Here is a 24,624-nt window from a genome sequence, read left to right as displayed (position 1 = left end):
CTTCTAGGGAAATTGCTCTTGAAGTTAAGACTCAAAGGTCACTGATTTTTGCTTGCTCTGAATTCCCTGAATTCCCAAACAGGTATGGCTATACCTGTTTACCCATTTGCTTTCCAGACCATGCCATTTGGGCTGTGCCCATGTTAGAGACTATGGACAAAACTGCAGTGATCTCATTCCTGCTGGAGTCCCCTTGTGCCCTATGAGGGGGCACATGCCTAAGGGTAGGACTTCTGAGTCTGAGCCCAGGTGAAGGTCTCACTTTAGAAAATTATGCCAAATGTTTTCCTAAATGTTGGTGCAAATATATATATACTCCCAGAGCCAGAAAGAAAAGAGTCTTTTTTATTTTACATAGAAATCTTTCCCTCCTCATCCTCTCCCCACCACCATCCCCTCATTCCCCATTCTGCTCAGCTCTGGCCATGCCCAGCAGCAAGTCAGAAGCAGGCACAAGCTTGGGCAAGCTGAAACTACCCAAGAAGCCCCAAGCACTTTGGTTCACACAGTCAACAAAAGACCTTAGTCTGGAGAACCAGAAGCACGCAGCCATATCTGGCTATAAGTAGGAAACTTTGACAAGGAAGAAGTCCTGCTGGTCTCACATCGGCAGTCACGTGTAGGCCTGGTATAGCAGACCCAGTATGGTGGGGGTGGGCAGGGTAAGTGCAGGAAAGCACAGTCTTTGGGTCTCACCCTCACCTTTTTGTTTACACTTGCCCTTGGGGCTGTCTTGGAAGATAGGCCATGCCCTCCAAGCCCCCTGCTGAGCCGGTCCTGACCTATAAGTTAGAGGCATGTATCTGGATATTGATCTGGCTCACTGTTCTCACTACCACAGAAAGGTGTCCAGCTTGGCCTGCGAGGGAGGGAGCACTGTCTTCGCCCCAACTCTCTGCTTAGTCTTGGGTTTGGGTTTCACAGGCAGTGGGCGGATCATAGTTGTGTCAGTCTGAGGAAGATGTCAAGGAAGACGCTTAAAGAGGAGACAGCAAAGGCTTAGACTTGAGGGGTGGGCAGCTCTGCTATACTGAACGAGGTCCGGCTCTGCACACCTGAGGCTACAGCCACTGCCAGGCTGGGGGCTGGGGGTACAGGTGAGAGATGGTGTGGGTAGCTTAACTCAGCCCAATGTCACAGAACAAGGATACAGGTTGGATGAATTTCGTCCGACCTCCAAGCCCATCGAAGCCTGTCCTCACCTAAAGTAGAAGGAAGAAGTAAGTGGGCCAAGCTGATAGGCCAGGGGGCTGGCTCTTCCCTGCACCTCCACCCCCACCCCAGAGAGGGCTGGCACTTGCCCCTGTGGGAAGCCATACTCACTGCATCTGTGCTGCGGCAGGGCTCTATCTTGGCCTTCTTGGGCTGTTTCTGTTTTAGGATAGCATTCCGGATAAAGACAGGAAAGGCACTAGCTAGCTCCTCATCTGGCTCTCCCACACAGCGCTGGCCGCCCAGTGAGAGCTGGGACTCCTGGAGGGGAGACCCCAAAGCCAGACTTGAGGAGCCCGATGGCAGGAAAGGAGGGGGCGGGTAGTGGTGGTGGAGCAGGGCCAGAATCTCTGATGTCCCACCCCTCATCCAGAGGCTGGAAGGATAATGAGTAGAGTTTCCAGGGTGGCTCCAAAGTGTTTTAGTCCCAGGCCAGGAGTGAGAGGCCTCTGGCAAGACCTTGCCCTCTCAGAAGCCCAGCTTCACACAGAGTCCTGGCAAAGGATGGTGGCTGCCTGAATTCTTACCTGCTTGGGGCCTTTAGGCATCTTCTTGGGGATGTCCTGAATGGGAGAGCTGCGAGAATGAGACATGAAGGCAAGCAGGTGAGCAAGGCACGGGGCCAGGCAAGCCAGGCTCAGCACATGGCCCTTGGGGAGCCAGCATGTGGCGTGGCTTCTGTAAAGGTTGTGTGCTGGGCAAGGCATCTCAGTAAGCCCCATCCCAAGTGCAGGTTTGGGAACAGCTGGACAGCTGCCAGAGTGGAGGAGGCAGGGGAAATTGGGCAACTTTCCAATCTTGCGGCTCTTAGCTTGGAGCTGAGCCCATTCCAATGGGGCCCTTAGCCCCAACGCCTCAGATACCTCACAGTGTCTTGGGCTTTATGTGAGGCTGGAGGCCTAGCTGATTCACCACCCACAGGAAAAAAAATCAGTCATGTCCCATACAGGCAGAAGGCACCTCGTGAGCTCAGACTTAGCCCCATCTGCCCAGAGTGGGGCCACTACCTCCATAAGACCCTCAGTAGATAGCTCATAAAGTGCTCTCACAACACAGGGCTAGGCCATCTTTCTAGATAATCTGTGCAGGCAGGGTCTGGGGCAGAATTGATCATGGCCCAAAGCCCTGGCCTTTCACTCCCAGCTCTAGAACTAGACACAGTGTTTCTATCCCATTCCTGGGTATACTAGCAGCTGAATACCCTCTCCCGGTATTTTCCCAGTTGGGTAGAAGGATGGTAACCTAAAGCTGACCCTGTGGCTTCTCAAAACCATGAGGACAAGGGCAAGATTGGGCCCGTCAGCTTTGGACACCTCCTCCCCTGCGCCCATAGCTTGTAGTGAGGCTACATGATAACCATGGGAAGGTTCTCCACTTGTTGCAAGCTTGACCCTGGGGAGGCTGATTCAAGGTGGAAGCATCCTGGGCTCCCTCACATTCCCTCAAAGGCCCTAAAGATGATAAAGATTGTCTCACTCTCTACAGCTAAAGAGATAACATGAAGAAGCCAGGGCTTGCAGCAGGCACTCATAGATCCCTTGACCACAGCCCATATGCCCAAGGTTTGTTTTCCACCGCTACCTGGCCTGCCTTGTATGACACAGGTGCCTCCAGCCCTGAGGGCAGGGAGAGGTGGAGAGCCTGCTGTCCTCTCCCCAGGCTTCTTCTACCTTTACTGCCAAACACCTCAATTTCTTTCTCTCATGTCCAAACTCTTGATTAAGAGGAAACCTGTTCAACCCTTGACCCTGTTACCCAAGCAGCATTTACCTACATGTATGTACAGGAGAAGTTCTTGTCTCCCTGATGAACCATATTTAATCTGCCTGCCCAAGCAGACAACTTCCCCATTCCCAGTCTACTGGGCCCCTGGAGCAAGCCCCACCCATCCCACTACAGCGCCTCCTAGCTTCTTAAGCCTGGCCCTGTGGGAGACCCCCTTGGTGGTGGGGAACTGGGCTCAATGATTTGAGATGGTCCTTATGCATGAGCCCAAGAGGTGCACGATGGAAGAGGACGTTCAGAGTCCCTGGGGCAGGACACTGGTAGACAGGCATTCAAGGTACAGACAGCACACACCACCCCCCATCACCAACCTAGATCTGCCCCTACTGGAACCCTTGTTCTCTCCAACTCACATCACAACACCTTTGCTTGAAGGGTGAGAGTGGTAATTGAAACAAGCAAGAAAAAGGCTTTGTGCAGAGTATTCAAGAGTGGGAAGAAGAGGTGGTCAGACCCAAAGTCAGGGCCAACCCCAGCTGACCCTCACTGCCCTGTCAGCCACTTGGAGTGACAAGGGCAGGGCCTGCAGAGATCTCTTGGTCATCCTCCCCTGAGGATGTGAACAGGGACAGGGACTACCACTTACTGTGCTCTCTCTTGGCAGAACTTCTTGGCACGGCCATGCTGGATGCTGGAAGATTGGGCTGGAGGGGTGTCAACATCAAAGGTGGCATTGAGGTCAATGTCATCACCGAAGGCTGGTCGGCGAAGCTTCAGGCTCAGCATCTCCAAAGGGGCTGGGCTATAGGCAGAGATGGCCTGGTTACTCTGGACCACCGTGGCAGTCCAGAAGGACAATAGCCCTGAAGCGTCAGAGATGGCTTGGTTCCAGGGGTCTGGAACTCACAGGTGGCTCAGGGCCACCCTGCAAAGAAGTCTGACTCTCTACAGAAAAAAAAATCACTCGGCTTAGTGCTTCACACAGTCACGGGACCAGTGAAAGTCTTCAAAACATGGAAGGAAGCAAGCAAGCAAGCAAAACACACACAAAACCTAAGCATACAAACAAAAGGCTACTACTGCCTTTTGACAAAACAGCTTCATTTCTCAGAACGCAGAGCAAGGAGCCAGTCAGAGATGTGACCACAGACTGGCATGAATGGCAAATGGCACAATATTGGAAATGGTCAAATGACTCCCCTAGGGGGCTGACACTTTCACAGCTTGAATATGATGCAGAAATTAAAATAGTGTTTCCAGAGTGTAAACTTAATAACATGGGGGAAAGGCTCATATGTTACATTTAAAAAGTAATATGAAACTCTGTGTATAACAGGTGATAAAAGAAAAAACAGACTAGTTGGGCTTCAAAAAAATTTAAAATTGTGTGCATCAAAAGACACTGTCAGGGCACCTGTCAGACTCAGTCAGCTGAGCATCTGACTTTTGGTTTTGGCTCAGATCATGATCTGAGGATTGGGATTGAGGAGGTCCCAATCATGGGACCTTGCTGAGGTCATGGGATTGAGCCCTCCATCAGGCTCTAGGCTCAGTGTAGAGTCTGCTTATTCTTCTCCCTGCTGCCCCCATACACACACACTCTCTCTCAAATAAATAAATAAATAAATAAATAAATAAATAAATAAATAAAAAGACACTGTCTACAGAGTAAAAAGGTGATCCACAGAATGGGAGAAACTATTTGCAAATCACCTCTCCATAAAAGACTAAAATCCAAAATATAGACAGAACTGAAGCTCAATAATGGAAAACAAACAACCCAGTTCATAACTGGGCACAGATCTACTGATGGCCAGTAAGCCCACAAAAAGATGCTCAATGATACTAGTCATTAGGATGATTCAAATCAAGATTTCCATGAGCTACTACTTCATACCAATGAGGATGGCTGCTATAAACAACAACAAAGACCCAAACAAACAGAAAATAACAAGTGTTAGTGAGGATGTGGTAAAATTGGAACCCTAGGATGCCCAGATGGCCCACCGGGTGGAGCAGGAGACTCTTGATCTTGGGATCATGAGTTTCAGCCCCAATTGGATGTGGAGATTACTTAAAAATAAAACCTTACCAAAAAAAAAAAAAAATTGCAATCCTTGTGCACTATCGGTAGGAATGTAAAATGGTACATCCGCCGTACAAAATAGTACAGCAGTTCCTCAAAAAATCAAAAATAGAATTACCATATGATCCAGCCGTTCCACTTCTGGTTATATATCCAGAAATGAAAGCAGGATCTTAAAGAGATTATTTGCACAGCCACGTCCATAGCCACATACTCACAATAGTTTAAAGGTGGAAGCAACCCAAATGTCCATCCACCAGCAAATGTACAAGCAAAATGTGATATATAGGGGCAGCTCTGGTGGCCCAGCAGTTTAGAGCCACCTTCAGCCCAGGGCGTGATCCTGGAGACCCAGGATCGAGACCAACATCAGGCTCCCTGCATGGAGTCTGCTTCTCCCTCTGCCTGTCTTTGCCTCTCTCTGTGTTTCTCATGAATAAATAAATAAAATCTTTTTTAAAATGTGGTATATACATACAATAGAATATAATTCAGCTTTATTTATTTATTTTTGTTATTTTATTTTTATTTATTTATTTTTTATTGGAGTTCGATTTGCCAACACATAGTATAACACCCAGTGCTCATCCCATCGAGTGCCCCCCTCAATGCCTATCACCCAGTCACCCTGTTCCCCTGCCCACCTCCCCTTCCACCACCCCTTGTTCGTTTCCCAGAGTTAGGAGTTTCTCATGTTCTGTTACCCTCTCTGATATTTCCCACTCATTTTCTCTCCTTTCCCCTTTAATCCCTTTCACTATTTTTTATATTCCCTGTATGAATGATAATTCAGCTTTATAAAGGAAGGAGGGGCACTTGGGTGGCTCAGCTGTTGGGCATCTGTCTTTGGCTCAGGGCATGATCTGGAGCTCAGGGATCAAGTCCCACATAGGACTCCCTGTGGGGAGCCTGCTTCTCCCTCTGTCTATGTCTCTGCCTCTCTCTCTGTGTCTCTCATGAATAAATAAATCTTAAGGGCAGCTCCGGTGGCTCAGAGGTTTAGTGCCACCTTCAGCTAGGGGCGTGATCCTGGAGACCCGGGATCGAGTCCCACGTCAGGCTCCCTGCATGGAGCCTGCTTCTCCCTCTGCCTGTGTCTCTGCCTCTTTCTCTCTGTGTCTCTCATCAATCAATAAATAAAAATCTGGGATCCCTGGGTGGTGCAGCGGTTTAGCGCCTGCCTTTGGCCCAGGGCGTGATCCTGGAGATCCTGGATCCTGGTGGGGCTCCCTAGCTCCTGTGGTCAGAGAACTCTGGGGAGTGGCAGTGCAGCCCCAAGAACATCCTCTATTTCCTTTCCTTAGGGACCTTTCCATCAGGGCTGCCCAAAGCCTTGCTCCCACAGCTCAAGGACAGAAGGATGCACTATGAGGGTATTAGTCTCCAGCCAGCAGCCCAGTAGGGCACGCAGATTGGAGGAAAGGAACTACCTGCAACAATAAGCAATGTGGGAAGCTTGGACTATCTCTTCCTTTCCCTGGTCAGGTCCCTGGGCCTGCCCCTTCTTGCCTGCAAGTGAAAACAAAGGTTGCACAAAGCTACCTCAAAACCAATGCCATGGGAAGCCTGGGTGGCTCAGCGGTTTAGCGCCGCCTTCAGCCCAGGGCGTGACTCTGGGGACCCAGGATCGAGTCCCATGTCGGGCTCCCTGCGTGGAGCCTGCTTCTCCCTCTGCCTGTGTCTCTGCCTCTCTCTCTCTCTGTATCTCTCATGAATAAATAAATAAATAAAATCTTAAAAAAAAAAAAAACAAAAAAACCAATGCCATGCTGGTTGCTTTGCTTCTGTCTCTGGCTCCCAGCATAAAGCAGCAGCCAGGAGCACTCATGGCAGCATTTTTGTAATGTCTGTTATTTGGCCATTATCTACTTCGGCCATCATCCAGCAAGTCCTCTGCCACTATCTACCACCCTCAAGGGTCAACAAACCTCATAACACCCTACCCTCCACCATGCCCTGGTGTGCCCCAGCCCTGAGAGCCAGGGCTCACCCCTCACTCAAGTCTCTAAATACAAATGGCACAAGCCTGACTTCCCTTGTCATGGAATTTGGCGCCATGGTGTGTGGCTGGGGGAGTTTAGGGCTTGGCCATCTAACCCTGTAGTTTGTCTACCCCCTGGAACATAATAAGCTCCAAGAGGACTGAGAGGGCCCGACATGCAGCACGCCCTCAGTAAGAACCTGTTATAGAAGTCTAGGCTTTACTCCAGTGAGAAGTGGTAAAGAAAGTAAGCAAAAGCAGGTATGCGAAGTCCCTGGCAGCCTAGAGACATCCCTCACTGTGGAGGCCAGACACAGAGTGCAAGTGTGTAGAAATACCCTGAGGTGCACGGAGTGGGAAGCACCTTGGAGCTTGTAGAAATCAGCCTTGAGTGGTAGCCTAGGAAAATAATTTCTACTTCTGGCCTTGAGGCAGCTCTAGTTCTAAATGTCTGACCACATGAGATGGTCTTTGAGACTCTCAGCTTCCTATAAGCCAAGCTCCTGACAGAGCCCTTGTGCTACCTGGGGCTTCCAGGCCAGCATGGCTAATGGGCTCTGAGGGTGGAGTGGGGAAGAAGGACCAGACATGGAATCTACTTTGTCAAAATCAGCAACACACTGGACCTCACAGAGAATCACATGCTCATCACATTTCCACAGCCGTTTCTCAGTCCAACCCAAACTGAGGTAGGCAGGGAGCTCTGGCTCCATAAAAAGACACTGGAGGGTATAAGGTAAGAAAGGAGAGAGTTGAGGAACTAAAGGTACAAGGAGGATGAGAGGAAACTGGCTTATTGGCACTCATTCCCCTGTGCAGATGCTGACCAGGTACTATGATGTGGGGAAAAGAATGTATGTGTAAGGAAGCCAGTGGTAAGGAACACAGATCAAGATGCAGCTCCCAGTCTACATATTAGGTGGCCCAGGCTCTGGTAAGACTCTAGAGCACCTCTATGGCCCATGGCATCTGACACAGTATCTAAATAAATATCACCTGTGCAGAGGAGGGTGCACTTACTCCTGCTGAGGAGGGTAGGTAAGGCTCTGCAGGGCAACTGACCCTTTGGTGTTCACAGGAGCTGACATACAGAAAGGCACAGAAGCAGGAAGGCAAGGTATATTCTGCTGTGTCAAACAGTATGATTTGGCCAAGGCCTAAAGATCGACTACTGTTCATGGGCTGGCTCTGGGAATGTCTCAGACACAGTGCCAAGAGGTCTAGAGTGTTTGGTGAGGGGAGGAATGACGTGAAGCCCCAAAGGCTGATAAGCTGGGCAGGCAGGAGGACTGAGAGGATGGGTCACAAGCCTCATGGGGAGGTGGTGGCAAGGGATAGAATCAGGAGGCACCGCAGAGGTTAGATGGATAGATTCCAGCAACTGATTGGATGTCGGGAAGAAGAAGCATAATGATTTTCCAAAGGACACTGAAAAATGGCTCAAATAAAAGCCTGGACCACTGGGTTATGTGCTTTCTGTCAGGGCCCTCAGCTGGACAGCTAGGCAGGACAGCCCTGAGATGCTCTTAACCAGTGGGCGTGGCTTCTGTGAAACCCTCAAGAGGAATGTGCAGCCAGTCGGGGTAGGGACACTCATCCCTCTACCTCTTGGCTCCCTCTGCCGGCAGTTTTAATGCACACAGTCCTAAGACCAGTGGGGAATTATTTTGGTGACTGGTTTCATGTTTGTTTCAGAATCTGGGGCACACAGATGCATTTGATAAGAAATGCAGAAACAGGATGCCTGCAGACAGTCAATGCTCCTGCCCCTTCCCTGCCTATCCCGAGGTCCTCTCTGGCCTACCTTGGCCTTTCCTTGTCAGAGCCCAGAACTTACCTTAAAGTTGTTTTCCAACTAAATCTTGGCTATGTCCCAGAGCAGGAGGCCCACAGCCTTCAGGCCCACATGGACCATTCACCCAACCAAAGTCAAGAGTAGGGAAAACCCTCAAGAGTAGTTCTTCTAGCTTATGACCCTCGCACCACCCCAGAAGGTCAACAAACCTCTCTAAAACCAGGCGGTTGACAGTCTCACTGTCCACTGGTGGCAGGTTCAGGGTTTCCTGTAGCATCGTTAGCTTTTTTCTCAGGCTCTTGGGGAAGGAAAGAGAAGAGTGTGAAAGAAAGGCTGGGGCAGCAAGTCCAGAGAGACTGCCAAGGGCGGGAACAACATGCACGACAGGCAAGCCCACTGGGAACAGAGCAAGGCCTAAACCCCCAACATCAAGCTCAGTAGGCCAGGATCACCCAGCCTCAGAACCCCTCTCTGGTGAAGCCTCTCCTTTGATGAGGTTCTATCCCTAGGGATATTGGTACAGGACAGATTGTAGAAGACCCATGGTGCTGCCTATCCCCTACTGAGGAGGTCCAGGCTCCAAATCAGAGTCAAGGTATACATCCTGACCCACTCTGGCTCAGGAGGATGCAGGGAACCCAGAACCACCAACACAGACTGGGGCAGAGGCTCCTAGGCTCTTGGAGGACACACAAACTACCCCTCATTCCTGTCTAGCCAGGGATGTCCCTTACCATGATTTCTTTGTCAGCACTCTGTAAATCCTTCTGGGCTGACTTCAGCTCCAACTTGGTCTGATCTAGTTCAGAGTAGACTGTCTGCAACTATAAGAAAGTATGGGCAGTAAAGGACAAGCCAGCAGGTGGCCACGTGCTCTACTCAGTGCATGTTCATAGGAACCCAGTGTCCAGAAGAGTCTGAGGACACATGGGGAGGCCCTGGCTTTGTGGGGCCTGTCAATGCCCATCTGGAGCTGCCTAGGAACTAGGGCTGAGTTCTATGTCTGACAGCCCATGGATGCACCAGGCCCAGAAATAAAACAGCTGTGCTGACTGAACTGGATTCCAAGTATGTTCCTCCTACTCTGGGCCTGATACAAAAACAGGCCTTGGACATTGTCACATTTGGGACTTGTGCTCTTCAGCCAGTTGAGAGTTACCCAGGAGCCAGGAAGAATAGAAGGCAGTGTAAGCGTGCACACACTGCGGGGAGGGGGATACCTGCATGACCTGCTACCCTAAGTGGACAAGCCACAAAGCCAGAGCCAAGGCCCAGTAAGCAGTCTCTCTGAATCACCCAACAGCCCCATGGAGTCTGTTGCACATCAGGCCCCATGGCTTTGCTCGGGAGACAGGAATGAGCAGGAGAAAAGGAAGCCACCTCTCCCTCCCCTTCTGCCCCCACTGTTACCTTGTTTTTGGAAGAAAACAAGTCCTTCTTCAGTCTGTCAGCCAGCTCCCCTGAGGCCTTCCGTGCCTCTTTAAGGTTCTCATACTCTCTATGAGGGGGCCAGGAAAAGAGATGTCAGAATGGGACACCCAGTGGTCACACTGCATGAGAGCACCAAACACACGCAGAGCCTAGGTTGTCCCCTCAGCCAGTTCTCATTCCATTTCTGACACCTGAGCCCAACAGGATGGTGCCACAGTGGGTCCTGCAAGGAGAGCTGGGAGTCTCTATTCCCTGCCTGTTCCACAGGCACTGGTGATTTGAGAGGGTATGCAGGAAGCCCTGCCCTCACTAAAGGCTCACAGGGAGGCCCCCTAAACCACGTGGCCCTCACAGAAGACATCTGGGATCCTCCGTGTCTCTCAGCCAAGTGGCCTCCTTACCCCAACCTCACATCCACAATAGTAGAGAATCTGAGCCAAATTTCTGATGCAGGTCAGGCAGAGTCAGTAAGTGTTGATGAGAAACGGGCTCCATTCATCATCATGGGCTTATAGGTCAGAAAGTGGTGCCAACCTTCTTAGAAATAACTTATATTCACACCTGTTCTCTCAATAACCCTATGAGGAAAGTTATTACTATCTCCATTCAGGAAGCTGTGGGTCAGAAGCTAAGAAACTGGCTCCTGGCCACATGTGAGAGGTGGGGTCGGGGTTCAACCTGAGGCACCATAGCTCCCGAGCTCGCCCCTTCACGCTGACTGCTCTGCTTTATAAGAGATGAGCAGCAGACAGAGGGTGCCATGGCTTAGCTCCTGGACTGGGCCAGAGGGGCCAGAGTACACACTTCTTGAGGGACACGCAGTACACAGCCAGCTGCTCCACCGCTGACTGTCCCACACCCATGTCTCGGATCATCTCCTCCACTTCGGGCCTCTGGCTCTGGAGTAGGAGCTCAATCCTGAAAAACACCCAGCCCACGGCATTTAAAATCCGGAGGCTGATGGGTAGGTACCCAGTGCAGCTCTGCTTTCCTTTGCTGCTGTTGCTATGGTGACAGCCTGGCCTGCCAGCATGCTTTAGCAGGCAGGTCTCCCCAAAGAAAGGCCCCACAGCAGAGCTAAACACAGCTGCAGGGATGCTGCTGGGGAAGAATGGATGCTGATAGGTCTTCAAGGTCAGGGGTCCTTAAAGAAAGGTTTCTGGAGCAAAAGACCTGCCAGGTCACTGGGCCACAGGCAACAGGAACAGGTAGGAGTGAGGCAACATCCCCCATGGAAGCCAAGCAAGGAGACCTGGACCCACACCCTGCTAGCCTGAGCCCCATGTGGCCTATGGAGATCTGAGCCACAAAAGTGACCCAACCCCTACTGCAGTCCTAGGAGCTGGGCCACCTGGGGGCCATAGAAGCAAAGGCAGAGAGCAGTCCCCTGCTCCAAGCTCACCGCTCCATGGTTTTCATCTTGCTTCTGAGTCGGCGCATCTCCTCCTGCACTTGTTTGGTCTCATCCTGCTGCTGCTCCAAGTACTTCATCTGCTTCTGAAGAGCAAACACACCCATGCATACCTGTTGCTTAGAGGATCCTAGGGACCATGGCTAAAGTCATCCTGAGAACTCTACTCTAGAATTGTCTGCTTTTCCAAATGCTAATAACCATGCATCTCCAGCCTCCAGGGAGGCAGGCTCCTGGGCCCCACTCTGTCTTGTGCTTTTTCTGCTATGGGGCCCTACGCCAACTGCTTCCTCATCTCCCTGCTTGCTTCCTCCTGAGATATGTCTTACCACAGGCACATCCCACTGGCACTATCTAGAGGCCCACTGTGGGCTGCCAAGGTCCTGTGGCTAAGGGCTCATGGTGCATATTGTATGGGAAGCTGAAGAAACACAAATCCAGCTATCATTACCCACCACCTAGACCCATGGACAGTTACCAATCAGGATAGAAGAGCTCAACCAGAGCAGCTGGCCAGGGTGCCCTTAGCACAAAAGCACTCCATCTCTGACCTGGGAATGCCATCAAAGACTCCTGCTCTGCAACCAGGTACTGATTCACTCCTTCCCTCCCACTGGCCAGGCCACGTGATCCAGCCCAGCACCATGCAGGAACAGAGACAATGAACACCCTGGGGCTCTGTATTCACAAAGATGGCTTCCTTTCCTTTTTAAATGGCATCCAGCAAGCACCGCTCCTTCTTACGAGGCCAGAATATCAATTGTGGGTACAGATCAATCACCTCCTGCCCCTTAGAGAGCAAGAGGCTCACCAACCCAGGCTGATACAAAATTCATCTGGGTCTAGAGCTGCTTGCTTTGCAGGCTTTGATCTGCCCGGTCAGCTTAGCACAGCTGACTTCAAAGGCCCCCTGCTCCTCCTTGGGATGCTGTTTGATCTGGCTCCAGAGAGCAGCCCAGCCAAGGACTAGAGTGCTAATGGAAGGTTCTTCAGTCTGGCTTCATCCGTGGAGTACAAACCACTTTTGGAAACAAGGTCCAGTCTCACTGAGGTCTTAGCTGAGCTGCCCCTCCAAGAAGCACTGGGAAGGCCTCACCTCTTCAGACTACCTAATACAAAATCCTTAAGTGCAGCCAATACAGTCCTTTGCTTACAGGCTTAAAGAGTATGATATGAGAGGCCTCAGGAAGAAGGGGTTTGCCTCCATCTTATAATCGTACAATCTAAGGTAATGACGAAGGCAGAGCCAGAAGATAAGCCCAACCAACTTTTGCCCACAAGACCTGGTGACCCACCTTGAGGGTGGAGCATAGCATTTCAGCCTTGTCTAAGGCACTCTGCAGAGATTCCACAGTGGCATTGCGCTCTTCCAGCGTATCACGCAGCGTGTCGATGATGGCTTGGCTGTCCTTTTTCTCCTTCTCTGGAGCAGGGGCAGGAAGGTGAAAGGCCCATTCACCCATCAGCATAAGAACCTGAGCCCTTGGGTTCTAGCAACCCACCCTAGAGCCAGGTAAGAAACAAGTTCAGATCAGCAAGTTGGAAGGCCTGCTTCTCTCTGGCACCCACTAAACCAGGGAAGCTAAGCCAGAGTTTCTTCATTCAGGGGATGAGACTCTCTTTCTGCTGCTTAGAACTACTTGAGTAAAGATTTCACTGCTCCCCACTCCTATGGGTTTAGTTAATTCATTGTCTTAGAACTCAAGCAGATTTCCTGCCAAACTCAGTAGCCAAACCCTCTCCTAGAAATACTCTGTCCCATTAGGTAACCCCCTCCCAGCTTCAGTCCTGGGCAGGAAGCCTCAGAGAAGAAGCTCATCAGCATAGATGGACAGCTTGGGGCACCTCCCTCTCCCTCCTTTCCTGCCAATCACAAGACCTGGCAAAACTCTTGGATATACAAAGCAGGGAGAGCCCCTAGCTCCACCAGAAGGTTGAAGGCATTCCTCCCAGGGCCTCTCCCCCAAGCACCTAGGTCAGGGGCTTCCCAGGGCCCCTTGTCTCTTACTAACTCACCTTTCAGGGAAAGCTGGGCTCTGGTATTATCCAGTTCATTCTACAAGGCAATATCCACAATAAGAAGCAGAAAGGGGGCAGCCCTGGTGGCTCAGCGGTTTAGTGCCACCTTCAGCCCAGGGCTTGATCCTGGAGACCCGGGATCGAGTCCCGCGTCGGGCTCCCTGCATGGAGCCTGCTTCTCCCTCTGCCTGTGTCCCTCATGAATAAATAAATAAAATCTTTAAAAAAAAAAAAAAAAAAAAAAAAAGAAGCAGAAAGGGATCATACCTGGCTTCCACACAGAATCCTGTAAGGCTTGCAGGAAGACCCATGAGGGGACAATGAGGCCTGTAGGTCCAGGGAGGCACAGACCCTGCTATATGTCACGGCCAACCAAAGCCAACAGTGAAGAGACATGCCTTGCTTTCTCTATGCTTTTTTTAAAAGTAGGTGAGATGGAGGAAAAAAATCTCAAGTACAAGACCCTGCGACAGGGAAAGAGGCAGAACAAGGGCAAGAGAAGTAAAGTTGGACCTCTGTGGTCAGTCTCACAGCAGAGGCTTCCATCACTTCCGTGGCCCTGTGCTGGCCCTTAACTTCTCCTGGCTTCAGCTGCACTCACTGGGGACACAGAGTTGGGATGACCAAGGACCTTGGGTCACCACTCCTTCCTTTCACCCCGGGTCCTGCTTACTTCACAGTCTACTTCTCTCCAAGCTCTAAGCTGCCTTTTTGCACCACAAATCTTCCAACCCTAATAAGGTAGGTAAATGGGGACAACTTTGTGTCTTTGGATGAAACCTCATGTGGGGCTCTAACCATACTATCATGAGGGTCAAATGAACCTCTCAAAGCCCGTGCATAAATTACAGAGCCACTGCCACCTAGAGGCTAGGGCTGAACTGAGCCCAGTTCCCATTCAGGAGTCCAACACGCCCATGGGCAAAAGAGGCTTTCCATAAGCAGGAAAACAGGCACTGCAGAACTGAAAGCCTTGGCCAAGGGTTCATGGTGGTAGCTGGGTGGAATCCAGGCAAATCTTCCTCCAGGTCACCCTTTCCAGGTCAATACAAGACTCAGAATTTCACATGTGACCAGTACTAAAGCCCAGTCTCAGTAGATGGATAAGCACCCTGCTGTCAAAATCCCCACCCAGGACTTTTGTTGGCTGGGCTGTTTAGTGTAGGCAGAACATCCTCAAATGCAAGTGATGGGTAGAGAAGGGCATACATGGGCTACCAGAAAACTGACACCAACCCAAAGCTCCCCAGGTTCCCTGGCTCCTACACCCAAGCAAGGTGCCTGCAAGCCCTTTCTCCAAATTACTCAAGATGTTGCCTCTCTGTCTCCTAGATCTGGGTTTGAAAGCCAGAAAGAAACGAGCTGCCTTTGTTGTCTTTATCACAGGGAGGACACAGCTTAAAACCAGGAGCAGTTACCATGACGATGAACATGTTGGCTTTAAACAGAAAAGCTCTTCGTTCTTGAAGCAGTATGGTTCCAAGGACATCACCACACCCTGGGGCCAAGGCCAAATGAACCCTGGGCTGACAGATGCCCAGATGCTCAGAGTCCAGGTGCACTAAAAACCCCAACCCCACTTGCTCAAGAAGCTGTGGTCAGAGCAGCCCCGGTGGCGCAGCGGTTTAGCGCCGCCTGCGGCCCGGGGGGGTGATCCTGGAGACCTGGGATGGAGTCCCATGTCAGGCTCTTTGCATGGAGCCTGCTTCTCTCTCTGCCTGTGTCTCTGCCTCTCTTTCGCTCTCTCTGAATAAATAAATAAATAAATCTTAAAAAAAAAAAAAAAAAAGCAGCAGCAGCTGTGGCCAATCCAGCCCCCTGGTGCACAAAGGAAGTTAAATATTGGACTTGAAGGGAAGAAGTGTAGAAGGGAATCCACCCATTCTCCCCTGGGTTTCTACCCCAGCTTACATCCTGATTCCAAGGGTTCTACCCTCCATTCCTGGTCTGGGAAAGACCCAGGCATCTGCATATATACCAAGCTTCCTCACAGTTTTGAGGCACAACCAGATTTGTGAATAGTGGGTCTACACATCTTCCCTGGCAGAGGACTAGAAGAATTTCTAATCTGTCTCTAATTGTCCAAGCAGCATAGTGGGCTGGGAAAGATGGCCATAGAACCTCTGCAAGGTTAAAGAATCTTGGGAGAGACACTCGGGTCTTTGGTGAGAATTGCTTTGAAATCCCAAGGGAGAAGGCTCATAGTCACATGGCTCCTTTCTTCCCTAACAGTGTATTTCTCCAATGACCAAGTCTTGTCATCACTTTTCCTCTGCTCTACTCCCCTCTGCCTTGAAACCTCTACAAATCTCCCTCCAGATACCATCTTCACCGTCTACATACCCACCCTGGGTGGGAGCAGAAAGTAAATTCTCAGAGGGCTTGGAGTTCAGTAGAATGACATAAATCCCAGGTACCTTTAAGAATTCTGCATCTAAGACATTCTCCTCCTCTTGGGCGAGGTCAAAGAAGAGTTTATTGATAATGGTTCTTCTGCCAACCTAGATGGAAGGACAAGATAGAGTATGACTGTATAGCTGGGTCATGTGTAAGGAGGACAGGGATGTACATGCAGCCTACCATGTGACCAGGCCTGTTATCAGGCCTAGCTTTTCACAGCACATCCCTTGGAATGAGATGAATTCTGTAACCCTATAGGTAGCTCCAGCTGGTGCCACTGGTTTGGTGGTTACTAAAGTCATGTCACAGGCCCGTGTGGTAACTGTTCAAAAGATATCCCAACTCTAGATACTGGGCATTGAGGATGGGGAAAGGCAAGGAAGGAGGACAAATTTACCTAGGTGAAGACCAGCCCACCCAACAAGTCCCTCTGCCAGTTACTCTTGGGCATAAGTGAGCCTCCTGAGCCACTCAAAAGCACAAGGTTTAATCAGCCTCAAACCATGACGGTTCAGTTTCAGAGATCTTTCCTTATTCCTACTCCCTGACAAGGAAAAGATGTCTTCAGCTGAGGTGTTTTCACCCTACTGCCCTCACCTGGATTCGGCACTGTGGGCAGGTCCGACTTGGTGCTGTCTCAAACCACTGAATGAGGCTGGAATGAGAAGCAGATAAGCAGACTAGTGAGTCCTTGCTTGGCTAGAGACATATAGGCCAGGTAGCAACCCCCACAACAGCATCTGACTTCTTCCTTGATCCAATGCCTGACCACATAGGAGGGCAGTACCACAGGTGGTACTGCACATCCCACAAGGCCTCACTGGTACAAGCATTCTGACCAGTTGGCCCTTTTTTTGGCCCTGTTGGTGTAGCACCCCCCACCCCTGAGCTGCTCTTTTGTCAACATCCTAGGCTTTGACTAGAGAGCAGCAGCCAGAACCCAGGGTCCCTCAAAGATAGGGATTCTAATAACACCCCTACTTTAAGCAGGGACTCCAAAGGGCTACACTTTCAGAATAAGAGTAAACTAGAAGTAAATGCAAGTAGTCGTAAAAGCAAAATACAGTCCAGCTTCGTAACATTTATCTGAGTGGTCCAACAAAACCTCAAGCCTTAAATTTTATTTTATTTTTTAAAAGATTATTTATTCATGAAAGACACACAGAGAGAGAGAGAGAGGCAGAGACATAGGCAGAGGGAGAAGCAGGCTCCATGCAGGAAGCTCAATGTGAGACTCAATCCCAGGACTCCAGGATCTCGCCCTGAGCCAAAGGCAGATACTTAACCTCTGAGCCACCCAGGCATCCCTCAAGCCTTAAATTTTAATTAGTCTCCTACTAATAGACTCTCCCATCAGGGATCAGGAGAAAGAGTCCATCTGTTTCTGGTAACATCTGGAAGATGATACCATCATCCCAGGTCTCAATTTTTTTCTATAAATAATTTTCCATACATTATAGGCAAGATAAATTCAAAGCTGGAATACTATACGGCAGTAAGAATGAACAAGTCTACAGCTATGAACAATACTATGGATAAGTCACATACACATAACATTGAGGAAGAGAAGCCAGATACATAAAAGATATATTACGTGTGACTCCATTTACATGAAGTAAATGTTTTAGTTTTTTTAAAAAACTAAATAGTCACACAAGGAAAAAAGCATTACAAGTACAAATCAGAACATGTGCACAAAGACTTTAGTTATGAGAATTGTCAGATACAGCATTACACATTATGCTAAGGAAATAAAAATCAAGACTGAAAGTATCAGTAGAGTGTGTGACTCTTGATCTCAGGGTTGTGAGTTTGAGCCCCGTGTTGGAGGTAGAGTTTATTTTAAAAAAGAAAAAATATATCAGCAGAGAACTACAGAACAAAGGGTGACATAGTAGAATTTAATAAGAACCAAACAAATTCTAAAATAAAAAATGGCCAAAATTAAGAATTCAGTGGACAATGTTTTGGGTTTTTTGTTTGTTTAAGATTTTATTTATTTATTCATGAGAGAAACAGAGAAAGAGGCAGAGACACGGAGGGAGAAGCAGGTTCCCTGAGGGGACTCCGATATGGACTTGATCCCAGGACCCTGGGATCACACCCTGAGCCAAAGGCAGATGCCCAACCACTGAGCCACCCAAGTGCCCCTTGATGGACAAGTTTAATGGCAGTTTAGGCACGGTCAAAGAATGAGTAAAATGAAAAGATAGATCAGAGAAAACACTGAGAATTAAAAAGAAAAATAAGAGAAGATAAAAAATATAGAAGATATTATGAGAAGGTCTAGCTCACATATAATGAGGAGTTTCAAAAAGGAAGTATTAGGTGGAATTATGCACTTTCCCCAAGAAGTCTATGTCCTAATTTCTCAAACCTGTGAATATTTTACCTTATACGACAGTAGTAATTTTGCAGATGTGATTAAGGATCTTGAGATGGGGAAATTATTCAAGTGTACCCCCATGTAATCACAAGGATCCATAAGTGAAGTAGGAGTGTCAGAGTCATACAGAGAGATTTAAAGATGGAGAATCGGGTCATGAGCCAAGAAAGGCATATCCCCACTTACTAAGATTGACTACAACCCCGTAAAACCGTTTTGGATTTCTGGAACTACAAGATAATAAATTTGTGTTGTTTTAAACCACCAAGTTAGGGGTGCCTGGGTGGCTCAATAGGTTAAGCATCCACCTTTCACTCTGGTCATGATCCCAGGACCCTAGGATCAAGCACTACATTGGGTTCTCTGCTCAGTGGAGAGCCTGTTTCTCCCACTCCTTCTGCTGCACCCCCTGCTCACCTGCTCACGTGAGTGCACTCTTTCTCTGTGTCATAGAAATAAATAAAATCTTAAAAAAAACAAAACTAAACCACAAGTTAGTAGTAATTTATTATAACAGAAATGAGAAACTAATATGAAAAGAAAAGAGATAATGGAATAGAGACAATACATGAAAAGATAATGGCTGATGGATTTTCCAAAACTAATTAAAGAAACCATTCCATAAGTAAAAGAACCGTAGTGAGGGGATACGTGGGTGGCTCAAGTGGTTGAGCGTCTGCTTTTGGCTCAGGTCGTGATCTTGGGAGTTCCAGGATCGAGTCCCGCATCAGGCTCCTACATGGAGCCTGCGTATCCTCCCTTTGCCTAGGTCTCTGCCTCTCTCTGTGTCTCTAATGAATCAAGAAATAAAATCTTAAAAAAAAAAAAAAAAAAAAAAAGAACCATAGTGAATCTCAAGCAGGATAAGTAAAAAATGGTAACAAAAAGAGAGTTGATGTGCCTATATTACTGTTAGACAAAATAGGCTTCAAGTCAAAAAAGGTCACAAAAAACAAAGGACTTTAATATTGATAAAAGGTGTAATCCAACAAGAAGAAATAACAATTACAAACATACATGTACCTAACAACAGAGCCCAAAAATATATGGAAGAAAACTGGAAAGAATTAAAGAGAGAAATAATTCTACAATAAAAGTTGGAGATGTCAATACCCTACTTTTTTTTTTTAAAGATTTTATTTATTTATTCATAGAGACCAAGAGAGAGAGAGGCAGAGACACAGGCAGAGGGAGAAGCAGGCACCATACAGAGAGGATCACGCCCCGGGCTGCAGGCGGCGCTAAACCGCTGTGCCACCAGGGCTGCCCCTACCCTACACTTTTAATAATGGATAGAACAATCAGACAGGTAATCAATAAGGAAACAGAGGGCTTAACATAAAAGAACTAGATCTAAGACACAAATACTCTACCTAATCACAGCAGAATACACATTTTTCTCAAGTGCACATGGAACATTCTCCAGAATAGACCATAGGTTGGGCCACAAAACAAGTATTAGTAAATTTAAAAAGGGATGCCTGGGTGGCTCAGTGGTTGGGTGCCTGCCTTCAGCCCAGGGCGTGATCCTGTGGTCCTGGTTTAGAGTTCTGCATTGGGCTCCCTGCATGGAGTCTGCTTCTCTCTCTGCCTATGTCTCTGCCTCTCTCTCTCTCTCTGTATCGCTCATGAATAAATAAACAAAATCTTTAAAAAAATAAATTTTAAAAGATTAAAATCATACAAAGTATCTTTTCTGATCACAATGGAACAAAACTGAAAACCAGTAACAGAAAAAAAAACTGGAAAATTCACAAATACATGTAAATTAAACAACCCACACTTAACTGATGGGTCAAAGAAGAAATCACAAAGGAAATTAGAGAATACCTTGAGATGAGTGAAAATGAAAACACCACATACCAAGACTTACGGAATACAAAGAAAGCATGCTACGAGGGAAGTTGATAGCTGTAAATGCTAACATTAAAAAAAAAAAAAAAAAGACACCCATTAGGTAACTATTATAAAAAAAACAACAAGAACCAAAAATAACAAATGTTGACAAGGATGTGGAGAAATTGGATCCTTGCGCATTGCTGGTGGGAATGTAAAATGGTGAAGTTGATATGGAAAGCAGTGAAGCACTTTTTCAAAAAATTAAACACAGAATCACCATATTCATCCAGCCATTTCACCTCTGGGCATAATCCAAAAGGAATGAAAGCAGGGACTTGTACAGATACTTCTAAATCAATTCATAGTAGCATTACGCATAGTAGCAAAAATATGGAAACAACCCAAGGTCCATTAACAGATGAAGAGATAAACAAAATGCATTTCCATACAACTGAATTTTAATCATAAAAGGAATGAAATTCTGATAACATGCTACATGGATGAATCTTGAAAACGTTATGTTTAGTGAAGTAAGCAAAACTCAAAAGAACAAATATTGTCTGATTCCACTTATACAAGGTACCCAGAATAGGAAAATTCAAGGAGACAGAGGGTAAAAATAGACATTTTCCGGGCAACAGGGCGGGGGTAATGGAGAGTTGTTTAGTTGGTACAGTGTTTCTGTTTAGAATGATGGAAAGGTTCTGGAAATAGATATTGGGTATGGTTATATAGCTTTGTGAATGTACTTAATGCCAGTGAGTTGTACACTTAAAAATAGTTAAAAATGGAAGGCCATCATTAAGCTCACCAAGTAACCAACATGAGCAAAGCTCACCATCCCAAGTTAAAAAAAAAAATTATGGACAAGAAGTTATCATTGAAATTAAATGGTGGCAGATATGTTCGAGGAATACCGCTTGGATTTGACCCTTTTAAGAATCTTGTGACAGATAAATGTGTGCAGATGACAACTAGTGGGCAACAGAACAATATAGAATGGTGATAACATTAAAGAATAGCATAATCATATTAGAAGCCTTGGAATGAGTATAAACAATGACTGTGTTCACCAGAGAAATCAATTGCTTTCACATGTCCCTCTCCAAAGGGTCCATTTTATTATGATATAAAATTGAGTCATACACATTTTCATATTGAACTTCTTTGATAAGTAAACTTTTGTGATAGTCCAAAAATGGTTAAAATGGTAACTGTTATGTGATATATAATTTACCACAATATGGGCATCCCGGGTGGCTCAGCGATTTAGCACCGCCTTCAGCCCAGGGCCTGATCCTGGAGACCCAGGATTGAGTCCCACGTCAGGCTCCCTGCATGGAATCTGCCTGTGTCTCTGTCTCTCTCTCTGTGTCTCTCATGAATAAATAAATAAAATCTTTTTTAAAAATTACCACAATAAAAAAAAAGCTCTTTTACAATAGCCAAATATGGAAGCAAGTGTAGCATGTATATGCACACACGCACACATAGGAATATTACTCGGCCATAAAAAAGAATGAGATCTTGCTATTTGGGACAACATGGATAGACTTAGAGGGTATTATGCTAAATGATACATAAGTCAGGGATTTCAGTTATATGTGGAATCTAAAACACAAAATAAAGAGGCGTCTGGGTGGCTCAGTTGGTTAAATGGCAGATTCTTGATTCGTCTCAGGTCATGATCTCAGGGTCCTGGGATAGAGCCCCCATATGGGCTCTCCACTCAGCAGGCAGTCTGCCTCTGGATTCTCTCTCTGCCCCTTCCCCTCTCTTAGGCATGCGTGCTTGCTTGTGCTCTCTAAAATAAAAATAAATAAATAAACCTTGAAAAAAAAAAAAAAACTAAACTAAAAAACAAGCAAAAAACCCAGACTTGTTACAGCATAGGAAATATGCTCAATAATACTGTTGTATGGTGACCACAATTATGGTGGTAAGCATCGAGTAATGTATAGAATTGTTGAATCAGTATGTTGTGCACCTGAAACTAATATAATATGGTATGTCAATTATATTTCATTTTTAAAACGGGGCCCGTCCAGGGCACCTGGGTGGCTCAGCGGTTGAGCATCTGCCTTCAGCTCAGGACGTGATTCCGGGATCCAGGATTGAGTCCCTCGTCGGGCTCCCTGCATGAAGTCTGCTTCTCCCTCTGCCTATGTCTCTGCCTCTCTCTTTCTGTGTCTCGCATGAATGAATAAATAAGAATCTTAAAGGGGGGGGGGGCAGTCCACAGCTGCTCGAGGATCTTTCCTCATCAGCTGTACATTCAAAGGGTCAGCAGGACGGCTTGACCAGAGAGCACCTCCTTGCCCTTCCATATTAACTCGGGCTTCTTGGTGTCAGTGAATACACTGGGATGTCTGGCCAACGAGATGACTCTGGGTAGAATAATCCCAAACCATCAAGCAAACCACAACAAATCGGATAGTCAGAGGCCTACCAGGTAATCTCGAAGAAATAAAAGGCCTCGTTAATTTGGCGAAATTTCACCTTCATTCGTACTAATAATTTAGTACTTTATTTTCACTGAACCAACTCTGTTTCCCTGGACTCAGTTCAACTGTCACCTCCTCTGGGAAGCCTGCCCTGATCCGCCTTTGCCCAGGTCGGAGACCGACCGTGGGGCTCCGACTAGTGCCGTCTTTATCACTGTCCGGGCTCCACTCGGAGACCTGACACCCCACAGTCCTGTAGCGGTACCAGGCAGAGGGCCTGGCCCCGCCACTGCGGTCACTCACCACTGCAGATGGAAGGTGTGGCCGCAGTGGATGGCGGCCACATCTCGGGAGTGGTCGAAGAAGTCGGAGCAGATGGTGCACAGCGCACGGATAGGCATGATGACGGGCCTAAAAGGGCACAGGCGGGCAAGGAAAACTCAGCCGGTCCAGCTTCACGGCCGTGCGCCTGCGTCCCGGCTGGCTTCAAATTTGGCTCCACTGAGCAACTTCCAGGAGCGGACCGGAAGTGGTAATAAGAAACATGGAGGCGGAGCCTGAAGGCTGGGTCCGGATTGGACGAACCACAGGGGGCGGGGCTTAACGGCCGGAGAGAATCCCGGGGCTGAGCGCGAGACTGGATTTGTCAGTGGCAACTCTCTTGTGGCTCCCGGAAGGGTTCAGCACGTACCCGCAGCAGCTACGCCGCGCCACGGGCCCCTTTCTGGGGCAAGACACGGCTTTACGGTCCGAAGTTAGATCCGGTGCGAGGCGCTGTTCTGCTCTCAGCCCTGTTCTGTCAGGGCAGTCTTCTCTGCACTTCGGGAGAGTTGAGAAGACCGAAGCCATACGGGAATGGGACGATGGTCCCGATGGAGTGTGGCCCGCTGGGCTCTGGGCAGTGCTCAACCACTCGCCGGAAGCCCGGAAACCCGTAGTTCCCACAGACCAAAAGAATGCTCCACCCTCTCAGCCCTCGGCTCTGAGTTATCCTAGAAAGATGGACACAGGTCCTAATCCCTAAGGACACCCCAAGCTTACTCTGGCTTTATCCAGGCAAGGCATGATGATCCCTCAGTTTGAAGGCGGCAGGGCCAGAACCCTGACTTTAACTTTTAGTTCCTAGAAGGATCAGCATGGCTCCAGACTGAAGTGGGATAAGAATCTTGGAGGCCCAGATGCTTCACAACTAGCAAACCCTTTTTCTGATTCCCACATCAGAGAAGTTATCTTTGGGGTCTTCCCTGAGAAAGAGCAGCATACTTGGTGAATTCACCTGGGCCAGTCGACTGGAACAAGTCTTCCTAGGGGTTTTCATGCTTTACTATTTTTAGCAGTGTTACTACCCTCATCCCAAAAGAAATCTTTTGTAGAGCCCCATGATATAAAGCTGATTTATTCCACCTGAATTAGACCCACAGTGAAATTCTTTGGGCCTATGTGGAAAGCACAGGTGTTGTTCACAGGATGGAGGAATCAACTCAAAGGGCAGCATAGAACCTTTGTGCACTTCCCACCCTGCACCCTTTCCCCAACCCAAGGAAGCCCACTTTGGCCATGGGCAAGGTCTCTCCCTATGGTGGCTGGTCCGTGGCGATTTCCAGTTGTATGCCTAAGTCAAGACAAGGGCTCCTTATTCAACAGGACTTGTCAGAATAGCAGTCCAGAGGTTATTCCTTGGCAGAAGCCCAGGACAGGACCCACCACCCACATGGATTTCTGGAGTCCAGAGGACCCACCAACACAATCAAGGAATACACAGTGGTAAAGAATGATCTGTACTCTCAGCCCAAGCAATCCTCATGGCAGTGAGCACAGACCTGTGAACCTGCTCCCAGCCTCTTCCCTCCCCACTGCCTTCCAGGGGCCCCTCCCAAGTAAGAGAGAGGAAGCAA

The 24,624-nt window shown here is 48.1% G+C and overlaps 1 protein-coding gene and 1 pseudogene across 3 annotated transcripts; one reads left to right on the top strand and one right to left on the bottom strand.

Moving 5' to 3' along the window:
* Nucleotides 1-323: 323 nt before the first annotated feature.
* On the bottom strand, nt 324-24,111 carry TRAIP (TRAF interacting protein). 3 transcript variants are annotated; one of them, XM_025987800.2, is made up of 15 exons: nt 23,033-24,111; nt 16,658-16,715; nt 16,078-16,161; nt 13,658-13,697; nt 12,937-13,064; nt 11,633-11,727; nt 11,035-11,148; nt 10,210-10,297; nt 9,534-9,623; nt 9,009-9,097; nt 3,584-3,739; nt 1,740-1,788; nt 1,324-1,473; nt 1,152-1,202; nt 324-952 (listed from the first exon to the last, which is right to left on the bottom strand). In XM_025987800.2, exons 1-15 carry the CDS (start codon nt 23,128-23,130, stop codon nt 833-835), a joined length of 1,410 nt encoding a protein of 469 aa, XP_025843585.2. In that variant the 5' UTR covers nt 23,131-24,111; the 3' UTR covers nt 324-832. The 3 variants fall into 3 exon arrangements, with proteins under 3 accessions (XP_025843585.2, XP_025843602.2, XP_072578383.1); XM_025987817.2 differs by lacking the exon at nt 11,035-11,148 and having other exon boundaries at nt 23,033-23,612; XM_072722282.1 differs by lacking the exons at nt 16,078-16,161; nt 16,658-16,715; nt 23,033-24,111 and having other exon boundaries at nt 12,937-13,144; nt 13,658-13,878.
* Nucleotides 21,109-21,335, top strand: LOC140594026 (small nuclear ribonucleoprotein G pseudogene; annotated as a pseudogene).
* Nucleotides 24,112-24,624: the final 513 nt, after the last annotated feature.

This window comes from Vulpes vulpes, chromosome 9 (genome assembly GCF_048418805.1).
Source record: "Vulpes vulpes isolate BD-2025 chromosome 9, VulVul3, whole genome shotgun sequence".
In the NCBI taxonomy this organism is placed as follows: Eukaryota; Metazoa; Chordata; class Mammalia; order Carnivora; family Canidae; genus Vulpes; species Vulpes vulpes.
This window is presented reverse-complemented; position numbering and strand designations above follow the sequence as displayed.

Bases quoted from the DNA above. Each gene is read 5' to 3' on its own strand.
- TRAIP (XM_025987800.2), bottom strand. From the start codon at position 23,130: ATGCCTATCCGTGCGCTGTGCACCATCTGCTCCGACTTCTTCGACCAC. The intron at 11,728-12,936 runs GTGGGTCACCAG...TTTGCTCTTCAG, and splicing joins TGCTATGCTCCACCCTCAAG to AAGCAGATGAAGTACTTGGA. The intron at 11,149-11,632 runs GTGAGCTTGGAG...GGTGTTTTTCAG, and splicing joins AAGATGAAAACCATGGAGCG to GATTGAGCTCCTACTCCAGA.